The sequence below is a fragment of the Vicugna pacos genome, chromosome 16, assembly GCF_048564905.1.
Source record: "Vicugna pacos chromosome 16, VicPac4, whole genome shotgun sequence".
NCBI classification, from domain to species: domain Eukaryota; kingdom Metazoa; phylum Chordata; class Mammalia; order Artiodactyla; family Camelidae; genus Vicugna; species Vicugna pacos.
The window spans coordinates 32766332-32786774 of NC_133002.1; the positions used below are offsets into that span (position 1 = coordinate 32766332).

General features: G+C 59.2%; 2 protein-coding genes across 2 annotated transcripts; both read left to right on the forward strand.

Annotated features, from left to right (window-relative positions):
• Nucleotides 1-3263: 3263 nt before the first annotated feature.
• Nucleotides 3264-12533, forward strand: LOC102527297 (keratin, type I cytoskeletal 42-like). The gene is given in 10 exon segments (XM_072938662.1): nucleotides 3264-5849; nucleotides 5852-5875; nucleotides 8275-8357; nucleotides 8483-8639; nucleotides 9788-9949; nucleotides 10518-10562; nucleotides 10564-10647; nucleotides 10873-11093; nucleotides 12013-12141; nucleotides 12265-12533. Coding segments are annotated over 10 exon segments (1410 nt in total). The 5' UTR covers nucleotides 3264-5417; the 3' UTR covers nucleotides 12338-12533.
• A 1897-nt stretch (nucleotides 12534-14430) lies between these two features.
• KRT17 (keratin 17) lies at nucleotides 14431-19695 on the forward strand. Its single transcript, XM_006219250.4, has 8 exons — nucleotides 14431-14954; nucleotides 16056-16138; nucleotides 16530-16686; nucleotides 17299-17460; nucleotides 18060-18185; nucleotides 18279-18499; nucleotides 18591-18613; nucleotides 19461-19695. The coding sequence occupies exons 1-8, from the start codon at nucleotides 14514-14516 to the stop codon at nucleotides 19553-19555; spliced, it is 1308 nt and encodes a 435-aa protein (XP_006219312.1). The 5' UTR covers nucleotides 14431-14513; the 3' UTR covers nucleotides 19556-19695.
• Nucleotides 19696-20443: the final 748 nt, after the last annotated feature.

Genomic DNA, 20443 nt, shown 5'->3' on the forward strand with positions numbered 1-20443 from the left:
TATTGGGCTCAACCAGATGTCCAGGATAGTCTCTCCATTGCAGATTCCTTAACTTCATCCCACCTGCAAAGTCCCTTTTGCCATATCAGCTACATATTCACAGGTTGTGGGATTGGAATCTGCTCAGTACCAGGATGGGAGGTTACGTCTCACCCCGAGGGGCCTTCACCCAGCCAGCTTTGGAGCCATCGACTCTTCCCCGAATCCCTAGTGTGCACAAAGTCTGATGCCAGCTGCCATGACACGTTACCTCGTTTAAGCCTCACGGAGACATCACAGAAGCCGAGTGGCCATGCTTTGCAGATGAGGCTGAGAGAGGGATGTGACTTGTCCAAGGCAGAGTCCACGTGGACCCGGGCTCTTGGACTTGGGCTTCGGAGAGCTCTTTTTTTGTGAGGTGCAGAGTTGTGATCGTGGAGAACGTGCCTGACCCTGGGGGTTGGGACAATGAGGGGCTGTGGTCCCCCTCCCCACCAAAAGCTTGCTGGGGAAAGTGTATCACACCTGAAATTTTAAGTAACAAGCCCCAGGGCCTGGCTTCCGAGGCAGAGGCAGGGACAAGGGGGCCAGGAACCTGCCGGGCTGGGGCTTCAGGGATGAGGCAGGTTCTAATGGGGAGGAGCTTTTGGGGGGCCTGGGGTGGGCGGAGTGCTCCAGGGAGCCCAGGCCTCTGCACAGGTGAGCTCCTGCCCTGTCATCTGGTTTTGCCCTTAGAAAGGATGGACGGTCTCCCTTCCCAGCGGCACTTCCTGAGGTCAGAGCACTGGGATTGAAGGCCCCTCTGCCTGCCCACTATCCTTCTCCTCTGGTCCTGTCTCTCCTGGTTTCTTCCTCCTAGTCTTTCCTGCCCTGGTCTTTTCTCTGCCCTCCTCCCTGCTCCCTGCTTCCCCTCCCTCTTGCTGGTCAGGCATGTGGGTCATATTGTGGTGGGAGCCAAGAGACCCCCTTCCTGCTGGCTGTGTTAGGTGAACGAAGGAGACAGGCCACTCTCAGGGCATCCCTGGGCTCACACAGGGGAGACACAGCCCCCACTCCCAGTGAGCTTCCAGTCCGAGTAGGGATATATAACTTTTATCCTACGAAGTGTCCACCCTGAGAGGAGAGACAAAGCCTCTCTCTCAGGAAGCCTGGGCCACATTTGCCCCTAAAAGGAAATCACTCAGGAGCATTGAAGAGTAGGTACCAAGGAGGGTGAGTTAATGGGGAGCAACTGGCTTCAAAGGCCATGAGGGCACAGAGCAGAGTGGGCAGGTGAGGCATGACTCAGGGGCCTGGGAGGCTGGGGTCTGGAATGTGGGAAGGAGCCTGGGGTCCCTTCGGGATTTCTGCCTTGGCTCCCCCAGGCCCTCAGGGCCCCCTCAGCCAGTCTGCGGGACACCTGAGTGGCTGCCCTCCCATCCTCCCCCATATCTTCCTCAGGCCAAGGAAGAAGGGAGAAGAAAGGAGGAAGGAAGGGGAGGAAGGGGCAGAGGGAAGAAGTCAGTCCTGTCAAGCTGGAGTCTTCTAGCCTTCGGGAAGCAGCAAGGGTTCCCACATGTGCCTCCCTCAGGCCTGGGTCCCATCTGGGGCACTGGGGCCTCTGGGCCCTTCTTGGGGAGAGGCACTGTCCAGCTGATGTGGCTCTGCTGGGAAAGGCAGGGTGTCCTCGGGTGGCTGAATCCTGTCTCGGCTCAACCCTGGAGCAGATGTTTCCTGGAAACCAGTTAGAGGGAGGTGGCTGAGTCTGCTTGTCCCTGGGAAGGGGAGCACCTGGGGACCCCTGTTGTGCAGGGGGTACTGGCAGACCACCCTTTCCTCTGACTGTCCTAATTAGGAGGAGGTTCCTGGGAGCCCCAGGAATGCTCTGCATCTCCCACAGCCCCCAGGTAGGCGGAGGGCAGGGCCTTCTTTGGAGCCAGACACGAAGCATTAGTGGTTAGAGCTGGGCGGGGCGGCCCTGGGGCCTCAAGATAGAGGCTGAGGAAACAGAATAGAGGGAGGAGAAGATTCCACCTGATGGCAGGTGTGGCTGGGTGAGGGTGAGCTTCTGAGGGGGCGCCTGGCCAGGGGTGGGCATGTTTCTGGGAGCTCCTTGGTGGCCCTGCGTATTCTGTCCAGGGCACAATGCCTATGGGTGAGAGAGGCTCAGTGTCTGGGAGAAAAGGAGATGACAGGCCCTAGTGGCATGGGTCTAGGGGTGGAGTCAAGGTCTTTGGGACCCCTGAAGGATCTGGGATCCTCTCCTCATCAGCTAAGCCAAGATCCCAGCTGGGAGTACTTCCCCAGATCCTGGGCCTCTCACTTCCCCGACCTCACTTGGTATGGACACTTTTCCTTTGGGAGGAGGGTAGAAGGCCATGTATCCCCTTCCTAGGTCCTGTCTCCATTCTGGTCATGGCCCAGGCTCCCTGTTCCTAACAACTCAACAGGCACTTACAGAGCACCTGCTGCATACATGCTGTGCCCTGTGTTCTGGGTGGTGGCGAGGGGTGGGCATTGTCCGGGGGGTGACAGTTAATGCTTTGGGGGCCTGTAGGAGCCTAGGTCAGCTGGTCCGATGTGGCAAGACCTTTGTCAACATCAATGTGCATCTATTGAACATCTACTGTATACAATGGCCCCCAGGTCACTCTTCCATCAACATTGTAGGGTGGGTACATTCCCGGGAACCCTCTCCTAGCACCCTGGTCCTGCTCAAGTCTGAGGCAGGGCCTGCTGTTCTCAGCTGGAGAGCACGCTGGTGGTTCAGCAACCTCTGGAGAGGAGACCCAGGGCCTGTGCGGGTTGGTCAAGCCTGGGGCCGGTGTAAGGATGCTGGGTGAGGCTGGGAGCTCTCCCACCTGTCTCCCAGGGGCCTACTCCTCCTGTCCCCTCCCTTATTGTGCTGAACTCCCAGCAGCCTCTGGGGCTGGAGTGCCTCCTCCTTTTCCTCTTCTCCTTGTGGGCCAATTGCTGACAACTGTGGGGGCTGTGGGCCTGGCGCTGCCCCTCTGGCAGCCAAAGGCCTCTCCTTGCCGGGGGTGGAGGACAGGCCCAGGCAGGAGGAGTCATGGCCCAGAGGACCTCAGCACAGCCCTCTGGCTGGCTCCTGCCAGGCCTTCCTCGCCTGGCAGGGAGACTGGGCTCTGCTGGGGCCCTGGCTTCAGGCCTGGCTCTGCCCGCTCGGGCTGGGCTGGGCTGCCCCACCCACCCGCCTGCCTGCCACTCCGGGACCCTGTGCCTTGGTTTCCTCACAGCGTTGTTTGGGAGATCTGGCAAGCTCTCTCTTTGCTGTGTAGAAGGCATGTCCGGGTCTTTTTAGGTCTCTCTGGAATGGCCACAGCCTCCAGAGGGCCAGCAAGGCCTCCGTGGGGTCTCACTCTGCAGTTTTACTTGGGGAGAGGGGCTGAGCTCGGCCTGTCCTTCAGCAAGTGAGGCCTCTATGAGCAGAGGTGCCCGATGGGGCCCCACAGGTTGTAGGGTCTCAAAAGTCCAGAGGGAAAGGGCCTGGGAGTGACTGGTGTGGGGACACTGAGGCCCAGGCCTTGGCACACAGCCTGATGTCAGGGGGATGTGATGGGGTAGTGAGGCCCTGGTGATTGTGAATGGAGAATAAATGCTCTGCCCTTTCAAACTGAGCCTCATAACTAAGGCCTGGGGGCTTTGGAGGTAGGGTGAGGGCTGGGGCAGGGGGCTCTGGGGAGAGGCAGAAGGTGGGTGGTGCCCTGTGGCCTGGCCCCCTCCCCGGTGCCCTGGCTCTGTTCCAGATTCAGTGCTGGAAGGCAGGCCATCCCTACTCTTTGCTGAGTGAGGCCTGCCTGGAGGAGGTCAGTCAGCTTTTCGGCAGGGTTGGGGAGGGGAACAGGGGAAGGGTTCCTTGGAGGGTGGCTCCAAGGGGGAAGGTCATTCCTTGTGAGGGGAGTGGTGGGTGTGGGGCCTGCCTCTGACCCACTCAAGGGACCCCCAGTTATGTTGGTTCCCTCCCCCAGGACTGCCTGGGAGGAGCAGGAATTCCTCAGGGAAGAGCCCTGGGGTCCTGACCTTGCTTACTAGCCTTGACCTGGACCCCCAGCCACCACCCCCAACTCCCCGCCCCGGCCCAGGAACCCTGGGAACCCCCAGACTTCACAGGCAGGGTGGGAGCAGGGTATGGTTGAGGTTTGTCCCCTCTCTGTAGCTCGCGCAGTCCTCGTTCTCTAAGCCAGGAGACACCTTTGCGTGCGAGGCCACCCACTTTCTAGGCAGGAAGTCCTCCCGGCAGTCTGGTCTCAGCACAACAGCACTGATCTGCATGGAGCCCCGACTCCCTCCCTGTCCCTGTGTGTGGGCTCAGGGCCCGGCCACCCACGGGCCTCCACCCCAAGCCAGGCTCGCCCTCCCCTGCCTGTCCCCTGCCAGTCCCCGCGGGCCTCATCACCCCAGGAAGCGCCCCATTCAGACGGGCCCTGTGCAGACGCCAGGGTCCTGGCAGCGCCTAAATCATTAGCACCGTGGAGATTAGGCTTGTAATCTCCTTGTTGGGTGTGGGCAGCTGCCAGCCGCCCGGATGTGGGATTGCATGGCTCCCTCGCAGGGGCGGCCCTTCCCCAAGGCGCAGCGCAGACAGAGGGGTGCCCACCGCCGCGCAGATCCTACTTCTCCTGCTCCCTGCGCCTCCTCCGGGCTCCTTGGGAGTGTCTTTCCTCGGTTCCTGCGGGGGATGAGCAGGACGGGTCACCCAAACCATCTGCTTCCTCCTCTCCCTCAGCCCCGGCTTGACTGATGTCACTATCTCTCTGGATTCCCTCAAAGACTGCGGGAGGCAGGAATTACCCCCGTTTTACAAATGAGGCAAATGCCTGAGAGGCTTGGATCCAAAGTGCCCTCAGGTCAGCTCAGATAGGGCATTCCTGGGCCAGGGGCCATGTCTCCTCCCACAGACTCGTAATAATACCAAGAAATAATACCAATAATACCCGCAGGACCACGCTGTACCTGGGGGTGGGTGTCGCCCTGAATCTCTCCACCTTCTCCCAGGGCCCCAGGAATGCTGGGTGGGGGGACAGAGCCGCCTCAGGCTCCAGACCTGTGGAGCCTTGTTCCAGGCCCTTTCTGGCTCTCAGGGCTGGGTTCTCCGGACTCCCCCCAAGAATGAGCTCAGCCGCCTAACTGCGGTTGAGGATGAAGGATCACCCTACCCCGGGGCTGTGGCTCCAACACCACCTTTGTTTCTAACAGACAATGGACAGCTAAGAGGCCATCTGCCCAGGCCAGGCTTTGGCACAGAGGGGGCCCAGGGGATGCACTTGGTGTGTCCAGCCTGAGCCCCAGGCCCTGGGTGCTGGTACAGGAGCAAATTGCATAGCTGGAGTTTTGGCTCTGACTTCAATGGCCAGGGGCCCAGCCCCTTTTTAGCCTGGCTATAAAGGGCTGCTTGGGGTCTCTGTCCAACCAGACCTTACTCCTGAGTTTCGGACACCATGGCTGCCACCACCAGCATCTGCCAGTTCCCCTCCTCTGGCTCCGTCAAGGGCCTGTGCGTGCCTGGCGGGGGTTTCTCTCGGATATCTTCCTTCCGTGTTGGGGGTGCCTGCTCGGCCCCCAGCCTCCTGGGACCCGGCAGCAACATGTCAATGTCCTCGTCCCGCTTCTCCGCAGGCTTGGGGGGTGGCTACACTGGGGGCTACATCTGCAGCCTGGGTGGGGGCTTTGGCTCCAGCTTTGGCGTGGCGGAAGCCCTGCTGGGGGGCAGCGAGAAGGAGACCATGCAGAACCTCAATGATCGCCTGGCCTCCTACTTGGAGAAGGTGCGTGCCCTGGAGGAGGCCAACGCCGACCTGGAGGTGAAGATCCGGGACTGGTACAAGAAGCAGGGCCCCGGGCCTGCCCGTGACTACAGCTCCTACTTTAAGAGACCACTGAGGACCTTCGAAGCAAGGTGGGCGCTCCCTGCCCTCTGTCCTTAGTGCCTGCTTCTGACTCATGCCCACCCTACTTTGGACCTTTGTGAACATTTCTCCTCCACCCTAGGTCTCCATCCTTCCTTCCTTCCTTCCTTCACTCACGCTCTCACTTGCTCTGGAACCCAGCCTTGTGCTAGTCAGTGGATCCAGGCCTGGAGGACATCCTGCGCAGGGAGGTTGTTCGGAGTTCTCCCTTTCTCTGGGAGGGTATTTGGGCTGAGCGATGGAGGAGTGGGCAGGGAAGACTTCAGAACCTTGGGGGCAGCAGGTGGCATTCCAGGTATAGAGATCAGCGTAGGCAATGGCACAGAGGTGGGAAAGAGACGGTGTGGCTGCTGAGAGATGAGGATGAATGTCTCCTCACTGTCCCATTCTCCTCTGGGTTTGGCCCTCTGCCTTCCTCACCTCCTCCAGGCTGTCCTCCTGGATGGATGCCTTTTATCCTCAGATCTTGGGGTCCCTTCCACACTTTGAGGTTCAGTCTGTGCTCTGTTCATTGTACTGATTTCTCTGAGGCTGGCGTGTTCTCACAGCTGCTTTCATTGTGGGTCCTTCTCACTCCCTCCATGATGGTCACTCAGGGGGTCCCTAAGGGCAGGGGCTGACTCTTCTTGTAGATTGTTGGTCGGGGGGGGGGGTCCCTGAGGAAAGGAGCTATGTCTTTCCACTTAGACTGGAAGCTCCCAAGTGGAGAAATTTCTCTAGATCAGTCTGATGAAGAACAAACACATACTTACACATACATTCATAACCTCTATGAACATGACCTTGGCATTCTGTAAATGTGCACCTGGGTCTTTTGCCCAAATCTTGCCCCTGGAGGGTCTTACAGGGCTGCAGCCTCCAGAGGCAGGTGAGAGGTCAAAGAGGGGCTGGAGACAGGCTTGGGGAAAGTGGGGCTGGGGGCTGGCTGGGCCGGCATCAGCCCACTCAGTGTCCTGGTGCAGAACCAGGCCTGCTGCTGCCCTGCAAGGGGCTTTGCCAGCTCTTGCCTGGGCCCTCCGCCAGAAAGGGAACTCCTGCAATTGCCCCCTGGAAGTGGAGCTACTGGGAGTGCCAGATCAGATACTAGGCTTGATCTGGACAGCGGGGAACCCAGGGGAGCCCTGGTGAGTCAGTGTTCCTAAGCTTTGGGGTGAGCCAGCTTCTCACTGCCAATCCCCAGGGCAGGGCACCCTAGGCCTCCAAGTCACTGCCCCACAGGAGTTTTCATTACCGCCCCTCACTGGGCCCAATCAGCCTCCTGAGCAGGGAGGTTGGTAAGGGGTGGGTGTGCAGGCTGCAGACAGGCCCACTGAGGCCCTGGGGTGGGTAACCACCTCTGGGTTTGCCCCTCTACCTGCCACGCCTCCTCCAGGCAGTCCTCCTGGATGGATGGTGCTTGCCTTTTATCCACAGCTCTTGGGGTCTTTTCCACACTTTGAGGTTCAGTCTGTAAAGGGAGCCTGACCCAGGGCTGCTTCTCAGGACTTAGGGCCTTGAACCGGCTCTGAGGAGCCAGATGAGTTTTTTGGGGTCTGCTTTTGCCTGCTGGGGCTGCCCCCTCTTACATCCCCTAAACTTCAGCCCTCAGCTTCAAAACTTCCAAATTCTACCCAGCTCATCTGCCATCTTGACCAAGACCTCTTCTCTGCTTCTTCTGGGCAGAGTGGAGGGGCCTCTCCCTCCTCCCACCCCCATGGCCCTTGACTGGGGCCTCTCTCGGGTATTTCTCACAACAACAGTGACAGCAGCAGTTATAATAACCAACCGTCTGCTCCTTCTAGAGCCCCTCCCTTCCCTGTTGTCATTTAAACCTCTGTGGGGAAAGAAAATTTTGCCTTAGGTTTGAGGTGGGGCTGGCATAACTTTATTAATTAATTAATTAATTAAACTCATGTTTCCCTGGGAGGTGACTCTGGGCCAGGCACTGAGCCCAGAGCCAGGGAGTCCAAGGAAAATGAGACAGGCATGGCCTTGTTCCTCTGGAGCTCAGAGTTCAGTGGAGGAGGAAAAAAATCCCACACAAAACAGCCATGTTAAAAATTGCACTTGGGTGAAGTACTGTGTAAGAGAGGTGGGCTAAGACAGGGAATCAAAGAGGGCTTCCTGGAGGAGGTGGCCCTGAGCTTAGAGGTGAATTTAGTTGGGGAAGATGGAGTGAGGTCCAGGCAGCTTGGTGGGAGAGGGGTGCATGTGAGTCTCTCTTCTGGCATCATGGGTATCATGCCCCCACCACTCGTGAGCCCCATAGCAGGGTGCTCAGAGGAGGAGGCCACAGGGACTCTCGTCTCCCTCACTCTGGCCCACTCTTCAAAGGGCTGCAAGAGGGGTGCTGCAAGGCCTTCCCAGGGCTGCCGAGGTGCTTGCTCACCAAGCCCACCATGTCCCCCAGATCCTGGCAGCCACCATCGACAATGCCAACTTGGTGCTGCAGATCGATAACGCCTGCCTGGCAGCTGATGACTTCCGCACCAAGTGAGTCTGGGCCTCCGGGGTGGCTCAGGGGGCTGGTGGTGGGTTTGGCTCTGTTTCCCACAGAGGCTCCTGTGTGTACGAGGGGTACCCCATGGGTCGTGCTTCTTTGCCTCCCTGGCTCCCAGGTACGAGACGGAGCTGAACCTGCGCATGAGCGTGGAGGCCGACATCAACGGCCTGCACAGGGTGCTGGACGAGCTGACCCTGGCCAGAGCCGACCTGGAGATGCAGATTGAGGGCCTGAAGAAGGAGCTGGCCTACCTGAGGAAGAACCACGAGGAGGTGAGGCCAGCTCGGGAGTGCAGGAGAAATCCACTTGGGAACAAGCAGAGTTGGGGCCCCCAAACCTTCCTGGACCAGGGCCATGCACTCCATCCAGTTTCCATCTCTGGCGGGCTCCTAGCCTGACCCTGGGAGACCCTCAGAGGGCCCTGGTTGAGACCTGGAAGGCCCTCTCCTCCCAAAGATACTTCCTTTGTCCCTAGAGGCATGGACTACCATGTGGTGGCAGTTAACTATCTAATGGGTGAATCAGTCTAAGAACACGCATGCTAATTATTATAATTAATTATAATAATGATAGTCATAACAACAACGAACATCTGCCCAGCACATTACAAGTGATTCACAGCAATTATCTCAGCTGATACTGGTAGCATCGCTGGGAGAAAGAAGCAAGTTCCTCCCTTTACCAGTGAAGAAACTGAGGCTCAGAGAGGTTAAGGGATTTATCCAAGGCTGCACAGATGTCTTCCCTCAGGTCTGCCTGAGCCATATCTGCACCATCTCTGACTCCACCACTCTACCACTTCTCCCACCTCCCAGGGACCCCAAGGCTCAACCCAAGGATGGGGTTCCAAGACCCTGCAGGGAGATTCATGAGCCTCATGGCTTCCTTCCCGTCTGACCTCTGGGCTGGCCTGACTTGAGGGAGCCTAATCTCCAAGTAGCAGGAGTCCAGAAAGTGTCTCCACTTGGCTTTGAGGCTGGTTGTAGGGATTGCACCCCCTGCCCCCCACAGATTCACGTTTCCGAAAGAGATCTGACTCCCTCGATACTGACAGGAGGCTGCCTTCCCTGAGTGCATGCTGTGTGGTTGGCAGTAGGGGGCAAGGCAAATCTGGGTGGTGAGTGAGGTTGTCCTGGCTCATCCCCCATAGTGTTGGGCTGTTGCCATCTCTCCTGCCCCAGCGCACACCGGGATTGGGTGAAGTCCACCCCCCAAATGTGCGTCGGGGGGATTGTCGATATTCACAGCCCTGCACGTTTGAGACATGAAGACATCTGCCTCTTTCTTCAGGGTTTGGAGCCATTGGCCTGTCTGTGTGTCTGTCTGTCCTCTGCACCCATCTCCCTGAGGCAGAGAAGGCAGCCCCAGGGACTCTCCCCGGGATGGCCCTGAGTGAGCTCCTGCTCCCCTCTCTGCCCAGGAAATGAACGCCCTTCGAGGCCAGGTGGGCGGGGACGTCAACGTGGAGATGGACGCCGCCCCTGGTGTGGACCTGAGCCGCATCCTGAACAAGATGCGTGACCAGTACGAGAAGATCGCGGAGAAGAACCGCAAGGACGCTGAGGACTGGTTCTTCAGCAAGGTGGGTGGCCGGCGCGAGCAGGTGTGCACACGTGTGTGTGCATGTGCTGTGTGCTGAGCATGGGCTGGAAAATTACAGATCCACAGATTGTGGATTTCCAGATGGAAGGACCTTTGGAAACCAATTGGACCAACCCCTCACGTTCAGGGGGAGATTGTGAGGCTAGAGAGGCCTCACACACACACACAGCCCTTCACTGTGGCCTGGGGAGCAGGTCCAGATCTCCTGACCCTATAGGGCGTCTTCCAGCCTGGGCATTCGTAGTATGTGTGTGTTCAGGTGCGGACTCATGCCCTCAGTAAGCACAAACTGAGCAGCTGCAGTTCCCCGGGCAGTGACAGGCACACAAAGAGTAAAACCCAGGGCCTGCCCTTGAGTCCTGTCCGCAGCCCAGTAAGGAAGCACATACGGCAGAGCAAGGTGAATTCTGCAGTCTGGGCACAGAGGGTGTCTGTGTGCAGTGGGCTTGGGGCCCCACAGAGAGCAGGGAGGGTCAAGTCTGAGAGGTCCCACCCTGTCCCACCTTGGCCAGTGTCCTCAAGCCCCTGGGGCCCACCTTGCCTTCCAGACAGAGGAGCTGAACTGCGAGGTGGCCACCAACACTGAGGCCCTGGGCCCAGAGCAGCCGGACGGAAATCACAGAGCCACGCCGCTCTGTGCAGAACCTGGAGATTGAGTTGCAGTCCCAGCTCAGCATGGTAGGGCCTCTGTCCCCTCCCTGCCCTGGACCTGTCACCCCAGGCTGGGCCCCACCTTGTGCACCCCAATTTGGATGACCAGAGACTCCTTGCCTGCCACTTCACACTTTGCCCCACCTACCGCCCCACCGCCCCACCGCCCCACCGCCCTCACCCTTCTGGGGGCTTCACTGTAGGGAAGGGTCCCAGCTCCGTTTCACCCACCACCTGCACCTTGGCCCACAGAAAGCATCGCTCGAGGGCAGCCTGGCGGAGACCGAGGCGCGCTATGGGGCCCAGCTGGCCCAGCTTCAGGGGCTTATAAGCAGCATTGAACAGCAGCTGTGTGAGCTCCGCTGTGACATGGAGCGGCAGAACCATGAGTACCAGGTGCTGCTGGATGTGAAGACACGGCTGGAGCAAGAGATCGCCACCTACCGCCGCCTGCTGGAGGGCGAGGATGCCCAGTGAGTCTGGGGCACCTGGCAGATGCTTGATTGGCTGGGGTGGCTTCACCCAGGGAGGGTCGGCACCAGCCATGGCCAGGGGGAGAGGTGGAGGTTTGCAGGAGATGAAGCTGAGAGCATTGGCTGGGCTCGACTAGATGGTGTAGGCACTGGGGCGGCACGGTGGGTGGGGAGGGGATTTTGTGCAGAGATGGGTGTGATCATTAAGGTATCTCAGAACATTCCCTGTAGCCACAGAGGGGGAAATGCATCCAAGGGGGCAGGGTGGAGGTCAGGGAGACCTGTCAGGAGACAGGGGCAGGGAGTCAGGCCAGAGAAGTCCTGCTAAAAGGTGGGGCAGAGGGCAGGGAAGGGGAAGTGGTACACAAAGAGGATGTGTGATAGCTAAAAACAGCAGGGCTGGATGCCTGAAAGCACGGGCGAGCGTGGCTCGCAGGCAGGGCTCAATAAATGTTGAGTAAGCACACGAAGGAGTGGGTAATAATGACTCTAGGTTTCTGGTTCCAGTGACTGTGTGGTTGACTGGGATGGGTGGCAGTCTGGTTCGGAGTTGGGAGGGTGATTAGGTTAGTGTAAATGGGCTGAAAATGTCCTGGAGCCTCCATGCTTAGTCATATAGTCCATCTTTTTTGCTTCTTGACAATGGCTAAGTCCATCTGTAGTTTAACCACAGTCTCTCCTTCTTTAATTAAGTCTACTTGTTGGGCCCTTCAGGGTATGAAAATCCACTTGCTCAGCTTCTCCTTGTAAATCCCTGGCTGGCCGCAACGTGCCTCTAGGCCTTCTGTTAGGGTAGCCCCTTTCCTTAGTTTTGCCCCCTGGGCCTGTGCCCTTTGACCCTGTGGTCCCCATTCTTTTCTGTGTACTCCCAGCTGTGATTTCTCTCCAGTTTGCTGGGACCTCTCTCCCCTCACCCCAGCCTCCCCAGCTGCTCCTCCTCCCAAGGGGCTGGACTCCCAACTGGCACCCCTGAGCTGACAGGCCCCCCTCTTCCTGCAGCCTGGCCGCCAGTACTCCTCGTCCTTGGTCTCACAGCCCACCCGGGAAGGTAAGAGCCTGCCCTGTCCTGCCCAGGGCCGGTGGGGAGAGGCTGAGGACCCTCCTCTGTGGGAGGCTTAGAGAGGGCCTCCAGCCTGAGTTTCCCTGTGCCTCCCTCCTCCTCTGCCCGCAGCCACGATAACCACTCGTCAGGTGCGTACCATCGTGGAGGAGGTCCAGGATGGCAAGATGGTCTCCTCCCATGAGCAGGTCCACCGCTCCACCCACTGACGCCCCTTTCCACCTGTGACAGCCCAGCCTCGAGGGTCAAGGGGCAGCCATCGCCTCCAGCTCCCAGCACGCTACGGCCAGCCCCCACATGCCCGTCTGGGCCACTGCCTAAGAGCTGTTGCCTTTCTGTGTCTGCTTCCCACCGCCCCTCACTGAGGGGGCCTCCTGGTTTGGCCCCAGTGACTGCAATTAAAGCTTTGCATGAAGTTCAGTGCCTCCTGTGATTTTGTCTGGTCATTGGCTTGAGTGATGTGGGCTGAGGGATGAGGGGACACGGAGAGTTTGTTGAGTGTTTGGGGCTGCTTGTCACCTGCCGTCCTGTTCTGCCCACTCCATCAAGGCCTGGGGCTCAAGGGAGGTTTGCGGGCAGAGGGATGGGACAGCCCATCAGGTTGGGAAAGTTTCTGAGAATCAGTCCCTGGTTCCCCATTACCTGTGGCTGGTCCCTGGGAGGGCCCCATAGACTTCCCGGAAAGCCACACCTGTTACAGAGAACTCCCTGCTTCAGCCTAGGGCGAGTTCAGGGTCAAGATCAGAGGGAGAGGGGCTGGGAAGGGGGCTCTCTGAATGAGTGGTCCAGGGTACTGAAGGGTGAGAGAGGTGGCAGTGGCACAGCCAGCCCAGGAAACCAGACTGGCTCTGTCCCGCTTGGGGGTGTGCGTGGGGTGGGGTGGCCACTCTGCGTGTGAGCGTCGCGGGGGGGCGTCCTGTTTGCTTTGGTGACTTGGCAGCTGCCAGGCTATTGGGGAATCTCTCTCAGCTGCTGGCGGGGGCTGTCTGGGCCTGTCTGGGAAATGGAAACCATTGGCAGTCTGAGACACGATCACATTCCGCCCAGCGGGCCTGCCGGGACCCTGGGACCGAGGGCCGGGCTGGGGGTGGTGGGCAGGGCAGGGCGAGGCTAGGCTGTGAGGCAGGCACCTGGCCCATCCTGAGGGGCCCCGTCAGGGGACTGGGGTGGGGCCTCTGGGGGAGGCTGTAGGGGAGGGGACTGGCTCAGGGACGGGAGGAGTCTCAAGAAGACCCTCTATTTGGGCCATGTCCTTTAGATTTCCAGCTGGCTGAGACCTGAAGGCATCAGCCCCTCCCACTAGGCCTCTTGAGAAGGAAGGTGGAAGGGGTCTGCCCCTCATAGTTCTTCCTGTTCCCTTTACCATGGTGCCCCCTCCCAGCCTGCCACTTCCCCAGCCTGCAGCTAAGCTCCCCTTTGCCCACTCTAGCCCAGGACTCCCCACCTGTGAGAGGGAGATGGGGAAAGATTAGGCAAGGTCTCTGGGTCGCCAGGGGGCTCAGGGATGGGGACAGCTTCAGAACACTGTCCAGATGGAACCACAACCCCTGCAGCGCTTCCCTAGAGTCTAGGCTCTGCGGAAGGGGGGTCAGTGGCTCAGAGGCCCCCAGGGGAGGCGTATGGGTGCTGTGGCAGGGTACGATGAAGGACGGAACCCTGCTAACCCCGTTCTGAGTTAGATGGGGCAGTGAGACTCTACCCCTCTCCAAGCCACTGTTTCCTTATTGGTAAGTGAGGTGGTAATCTGAGCTACTGTGACCAAGCTACAGTGTAGCAAGTCTGGTGGGTTTGGGTCTGGTTTCCCAGGCAAGTTGAGCTCTTGGTCCTCGGTGTCTCCCCTGCATCCAGCCCAGAGCCAGGACCACGTGCAGCAATTTCAGGCTGAGGGCTTCCTGGTTCCCCAACCCATCTGCCCATCAGACACAGGGTCCAGGAGGGTGTGGCTGAGGTAGCAGCTCCCTGGGAGGGCCCAGTGACGGTGACGTCCTGCTACCCGTCTTCTCCGTATTAGGTCATGGGAAAGCGTAGCTGGAGGGCCCGCCTGAATCACAGGTGACGGCCTTGAGACCAGAGACAGGCACACACACACGCAGACGCCCAGCACAGGGGTTCAGAGAAATGAGGCAAAGCCCCGAAGGTGGGAGGGGAGGGGGCCCACAGCCACCTGGGAGCTGGCAGGCAGCCAGCGGTGATGAAAGGCCAGGGGAATGGAAACAGAGCAGCCAGCCTGTTGTAATCCCTACGCCCACTTGTTGGGGCTATAAAGGAAGCAGGCGAGCCCCGGCAGCAACACACACCTTGGGCCTCTCTCCTCTTGAGCCTGCTCTCTCTGTGTCTGCCTGCCACCAGCTGCTGCCACCATGACCACCACCATCCGCCAGTTCTCCTCCAGCTCCATCAAGGGCTCCTCTGGCCTGGGGGGCGGCTCGTCCCGCACCTCCTGCCGGCTGGCTGGCAACCTGGGCGCTGGCTCCTGCAGACTGGGGTCTGCCAGCGGCCTGGGCAGCGCCCTCGGGGGCAGCAGCTATTCTAGCTGCTACAGCTTCGGCTCTGGTGGTGGCTTGGGTGGTGGCTATGGCAGTGGCTTTGGAGGTGTCGAGGGGCTGCTGGTGGGAGGTGAGAAGGCCACCATGCAGAACCTCAACGACCGCCTGGCCTCCTACCTGGACAAGGTGCGTGCCCTGGAGGAGGCCAACGCTGACCTGGAGGTGAAGATCCGCGACTGGTACCAGAGGCAGGCCCCGGGGCCCGCTCGAGATTACAGCCCCTACTACCAGACCATTGAGGACCTGAAGAACAAGGTAGGGGCTGTGGTGGGAGGGGCCTGGTGCGGGGCACAGCTCTTCCTCCCCCATCTCCTGCCCTTGACCAGGGCCTGGAGTCCAGCCTGGGGGCTGCCACAGTGTCTCAGGGGGCCCAGGACAGTTTGGCTCCAGCTTGGCCTCTGGGAACCCACCTTGGGGCCACTGTGTGGCCAATGGTCTCCTTTTTGGGGCAGCAGCCTGGGCTAGGGACAAGCAGACTTTGAGGCTCCTTTGAGCCTCAGTTTCCCCATCACATCACAGAGCCTCTTGCTACCTTGTGTGGCTGCAGGACAAGATGAGAGGAAGCATGGGGAGGGACGGGCCTAAGGGTCTGCCAGATACCCTGGCACCTCTCTCCTTGGAGCAGGAGGGAGATTTAGGGCTAGAGTAGGGTGAGGGCTCTGAGTGAGCTCCTGCTGGCACCTGCTGGGAGGAGGCGGCAGGAGAGAGGGCGGGGCCTCAGGAGGAGGCCACTTGCCTTATTTGGGGATTTTTCTGGCTTCCCTATTCCTCCTGCTGCCCCCTCAAACTGGGGCTCAGCAAACCTGGGATGGGGGTGGGGCTGCCTGCTGGAGCCCGGGGTCAGGGCTTACAAAGGTCATGACATCCGATTTGGAACTACTCTTTGGTGAGGGCTCCTTTTGCCTTCTGTTTTGGGGGAGCCTCTCAGAGACACTATGTCTCCAACTGTAAAAAGAGGGGTTTTCCTATATCCCTCCTCTTTGTGAGATTCTTTCCGGGATTTGAGGACAGCCTCTGCCCGTGGGCATTTTCCCTGTTTTTTCTGGCTCTCTGGCATTCCCAGGCTGCCACTTCCAGCAGCTGCCTGCTTTGGTCTAAGGCAGAGCCTGGAAAGAGGGGGTCACTGTTAGGGGCAGCAGGTCCTGGGGAGGTGGGCAAGTTTCAGCCATCAGATTCCCGTGAGCCCTCCTCTGTCACCAACTTCAGTGCTGTCAAGGGCAGAGGCTGGGTGGGAAGGGAGCCTTCCTGAAGAAGGCAGCCACATCCTGGCCCCAAGGCAGGAAGACCTGTCTCAGAACCCTGATCTGGGCTGAGTTCACCCCACCCAGAGCCCTGATGACTCTCCCATCTCTGCAGATCCTCACAGCCACTGTGGACAATGCCAACATCCTGCTGCAGATTGACAATGCCCGTCTGGCTGCTGATGACTTCCGCACCAAGTGAGCCTGGGCCAGGGGGCTGGGGAAGCACGGGGGCACCCCTCTTTACCCCAGGACTCCTCAGGTGTTGGTGGAAAGGTCAGGAGCTGGGGGTGGGGGAGTCCATCTCCCAGTCCAGGATGAAGCAAATGTTGCCAAATCCGAAGGTGACTGGGTTTAGTCAGGTGATGGGAGAGAAGGAAGGGGAGGCAGGAGGCAGAGAGGAGAGAAGTAAGGAAACCGGGTCAGGGTGGGGCCTGGTCCTGAGTGGCCCCAGGGCCCCATGGCTAGGACTTGCCTCCACTTCGCCCCCTTGTCATTCCTTAGAAGCCCTGGCAAAGTCAGGGTGCTGGCCAGGACCTGGACCCGTCAATTCAAGCAGCTTGATGGAAGTCTCTGGTTCCCCTTGCAGGTTCGAGACAGAGCAGGCCCTGCGCATGAGCGTGGAGGCCGACATCAACGGCCTGCGCAGGGTGCTGGACGAGCTGACCCTGGCCAGAGCTGACCTGGAGATGCAGATTGAGAACCTCAAGGAGGAGCTGGCCTACCTGAGGAAGAACCACGAGGAGGTGAGGTGGCTGGGGCTTAGGTCAAAGAGGCTGTGGAGTGGGTGGCAGGACCCTGGGGCTGTGCCAAGGCTGAGACTGTGGGAAGAGCGCAGATATCCAGGCTGGTCACCTACAGGGCTGCCCTGTCAGCAGAGCCCTGATGTCCATGCAGGGCAGCCTCCTCCATACACCACCTTGCTTCCCTGAGTCTGGGGAGCCTCTCAGGGGCCCGCTGAGGCCTCTTCTGCCCATCCTGGCTTCCCTCACCAAGACAGGGGATAAGTGAGGAGGTCGCTTTCTTGTCCCAGCTCAAACCCTTGAATCTGGATGCTATGTTGAAGTTTGGAAATTGGAAGGGATGTTTTGGGGGCTTAGGCCTAAGATTTAGATTTCATCTTTGGAGAGCCCTCAGCCTAATTGGGGAGACACAGAATCTGTCTTCAGGGAATTCCTAGTCTGATGGTGGAGGCAAAGCCCTCCCAGAGCAGGTGACAAAAGTCATTGGGAGGGTCAGAGAGTAGAAGACAGGCAGAACAAAGGCATCTGTGGGAGGGGTCCGGAGAGCTTGTGTGGGAATGGTTGGGAGTGAGAGATCAGGGGAGATGCCCACACCCACCATCCCCTCCTCCACAGGAGATGAAAGCCTTGCGAGGCCAGGTGGGTGGCGAGATCAATGTGGAGATGGACGCTGCCCCCGGCGTGGACCTAAGCCGCATCCTGAACGAGATGCGCGACCAGTACGAGAAGATCGCGGAGAAGAACCGCAAGGACGCCGAGGACTGGTTCTTCAGCAAGGTGGGGGCTGCCACAGGCCAGAGGCTCTCTTGGGGCTTGGTGCATGGCCTGGGTCCCCGAGGTGATCCCAGAGACTGGCATCGTGGGTGTCTTATTCTCAGTGAGCCGCGTGGACCCCAGGGATCAGGGTTTTCCATTGCATCCCCAGGCCTGGAGCTTGGCTGAAGCTGGGATGTGGGGGGCGGGGGTGGGTGTGTAGAGTAAAGCCAGAGGGTCCAGCTCTCCCTCAAGAAGTCAAGGACTAGCACTGGGGGCCTGGCTACTGTCTTGTGTGGTCCTCAAGGTTCCTATTCTTGTGCCTTCCCCTTGCAGGGATTAAAGATAAAACTTAACATCATTTCAAAGGTTTCTGGGTTTGGGTTTGTGGGAAGCTGATGAGAAAGCACTGCTCCCACTGTCAGGTTTGGGAGGAGGCCTGAGAGGCCCAGGGGAGGTCAGGAAAGTGGCCATGGTGAAGCGGGCTGTGGGGACTAGGAGAGCCCAGGTGACTGTCTGGGCACAGAGCGGCCCTGGGTTGAGCATACAGAGGCCATGGGGGTCATCTGACTTGGAGAAGGGAAGCCAGGCTCATGCTGCCCCGTCCTGTGTCCTGTCTGCAGACGGAGGAGCTGAACCGCGAAGTGGCCACCAACAGCGAGCTGGTGCAGAGTGGCAAGACCGAGATCTCCGAGCTCCGGCGCACACTGCAGGCCCTGGAGATCGAGCTGCAGTCCCAGCTCAGCATGGTAGGAGTGCTGCCAAGCCTGGGGGGTGCCCAGGGCCCTGGAGGGAGGGGAAGACCACCCTCACTGACCCCTGCTCCTCCCTCCCTCCTGCAGAAATCATCCCTGGAGGGTAGCCTGGCAGAGACAGAGAACCGCTACTGCGTGCAGCTGTCCCAGATCCAGGGGCTGATCAGCAGTGTGGAGGAGCAGCTGGCCCAGCTGCGCTGTGAGATGGAGCAGCAGAACCAGGAATACAGGATCCTGTTGGACGTGAAGACCCGGCTGGAGCAGGAGATCGCCACCTACCGCCGCCTACTGGAGGGCGAGGACGCCCAGTGAGTGGCGGCCCGGGGACAGGGCTGGGGGAACTGGGGCAGGGGTGAGGCTCAGACTCACATCTAATCTTTCTCTCTTTTTTTCCCCCAGCCTGCAGTTCAAGTCCAGAGAACGTAAGGATCTTGGTAGCAGAGAATGGGGTAGCACGGGGCGGGCAACCCATCTGCACGTTGCTGGGGGAGGGGCCCAGGAGCTCCAGAAAATGATGGCTGATGCTTAGCAGTGGTGGAGGAAGGGTCCCGTTAGGGCTCTGAGTCCTAATCAAAGGAGGGAGACACTGTCTGGTCTGATTGGTTGGGGCAGGGAAATGGCCCTGACCTTGGAGATCCTAGTCTGTGGCAGGACACATGGTCCTAGCTCTGGAGACTCATCTAATGGACAAGTAGGGACCCAGGTCTCGTGATCTTTGCTCTTGAGACCCTACAAATGAGCAAAGGCAGTCTCCTGTTTGGGGTCTCTTGTCTGATGGCAGAAAGGTACTTCGTCCTTGCCCTCCAGATCCCAGTCCCATGGGGAAGATAAGACCCAGCCCTGGGGCATCTAGTCTGATGGGGGTGATACAGACAAGGTTCTTGCCTTGGAGACCCCAGTCTGAAGGGAGCATAGTCCATGCCCTGGAGACTGCAGAGAAATAGAAATAGACCCATTTCAGGTAGCATCCAGTCTGCACAGTCTTCCTCTTGCAGAAGGACATGTGGGTCAGAATCAAACCATCTATTTGGGAGGCAAGACTCACCCAGGGACACCTGGGAGGGACAGGATGGAAGGCAGGGAGTGGCAAATTTAGGGGGGACACGTGTGTGGATGTGATGTTGAGGGGCTCCTCCCTCCCTCCTGCAGAAATCAGGAGGCATGGACATACAGCGGCTGTCGGGGAGACAGCTGGCTCCGCTCAGGGAGCTGGGGGCGGAACCAGGGTCTTTTGGCCCCCACCCACCCCCGAATGTCTGTCTCTTGCAGCCGTGACCACCCGCCAGGTGCGCACCATTGTGGAAGAGGTCCAGGACGGCAGGGTCATCTCCTCCCGCGAGCAGGTCCACCAGACCACCCACTGAGGACCCTGGCCAGCCTGGCCGACCCCTGCCAGGGGTGAGGCCCCCATCAGCCCTGCAGCCTCCAGCACCCCCGGCCTCAGCTCCCGGCTTCAGTCTCTTTCCCATCCCCCTCCCTGATCAATAAAGCTTGTTGACTCAGACATGGAATGCCTCCTGGTTGTGGCCATTGGTGTGGGCCCTAGTGAGGAATGGGGGAATGGAGGGGACATTGGGGGGCAGGGGGAGGAGTCCGTGGACACCTACGATTGTTGACTTGGAGGTCAGGGGTCATCTTAGACCAGGGTGAAGACTAGGTCTGGGTAGAGCTTCGGAGGTGGGTGTTGCTTTGTATCTCCCAAGAGCCAGTGAAACCAGGGAGGGTGGTCCAGGCAGTGTCAGACCTGGGGTGAGGATGGCGTGCCAGGAGGAGGTCTTAGGTGGCCTCTTCTTGCCCTATAATTAGGTTCATGACTTTGGGCTATTCCTTCCCCTCGCTGAGCCTCATTTTCTTATCCATAAATGAATGAGAAGATCTCAGGTGTGGGAGCCAGAGTCCCAAGGGATGAAGCATCTGATCAGTTGCCCCTCGCAGTCCTATGGACCCCGAACTCCTCCAAGAAGGGTGGGGTTGGAAGGGGTTGGGGCAGGACAGGAATCAGGATTCTCCTTGAGGTAAGGGCACGAGGGAAGGAAAGCTGGGAGGGGAGGCAGGCTGGGTGATGAGGGCCCAGTTTCCTGTGTGAGTCTCAGAAAAGCCCCAGAAGAGGGTCTGTGGGTCCGGGACTCCCACTGCCTCAACCCTAGAAATATGAGCTGATACCTGTGCTTCCTAAGAAGGTGCGGGAGAGAGGGTGGGGCATGTCCCAGAGATGTTTCCTTAGATGGTCCGCTCAGGATGGGCCCAGGGAG

Bases quoted from the DNA above. Each gene is read 5' to 3' on its own strand.
- KRT17 (XM_006219250.4), top strand. From the start codon at position 14,514: ATGACCACCACCATCCGCCAGTTCTCCTCCAGCTCCATCAAGGGCTCC. The intron at 17,461-18,059 runs GTGGGGGCTGCC...TCCTGTCTGCAG, and splicing joins AGGACTGGTTCTTCAGCAAG to ACGGAGGAGCTGAACCGCGA. The intron at 18,500-18,590 runs GTGAGTGGCGGC...TTTTTCCCCCAG, and splicing joins CTGGAGGGCGAGGACGCCCA to CCTGCAGTTCAAGTCCAGAG.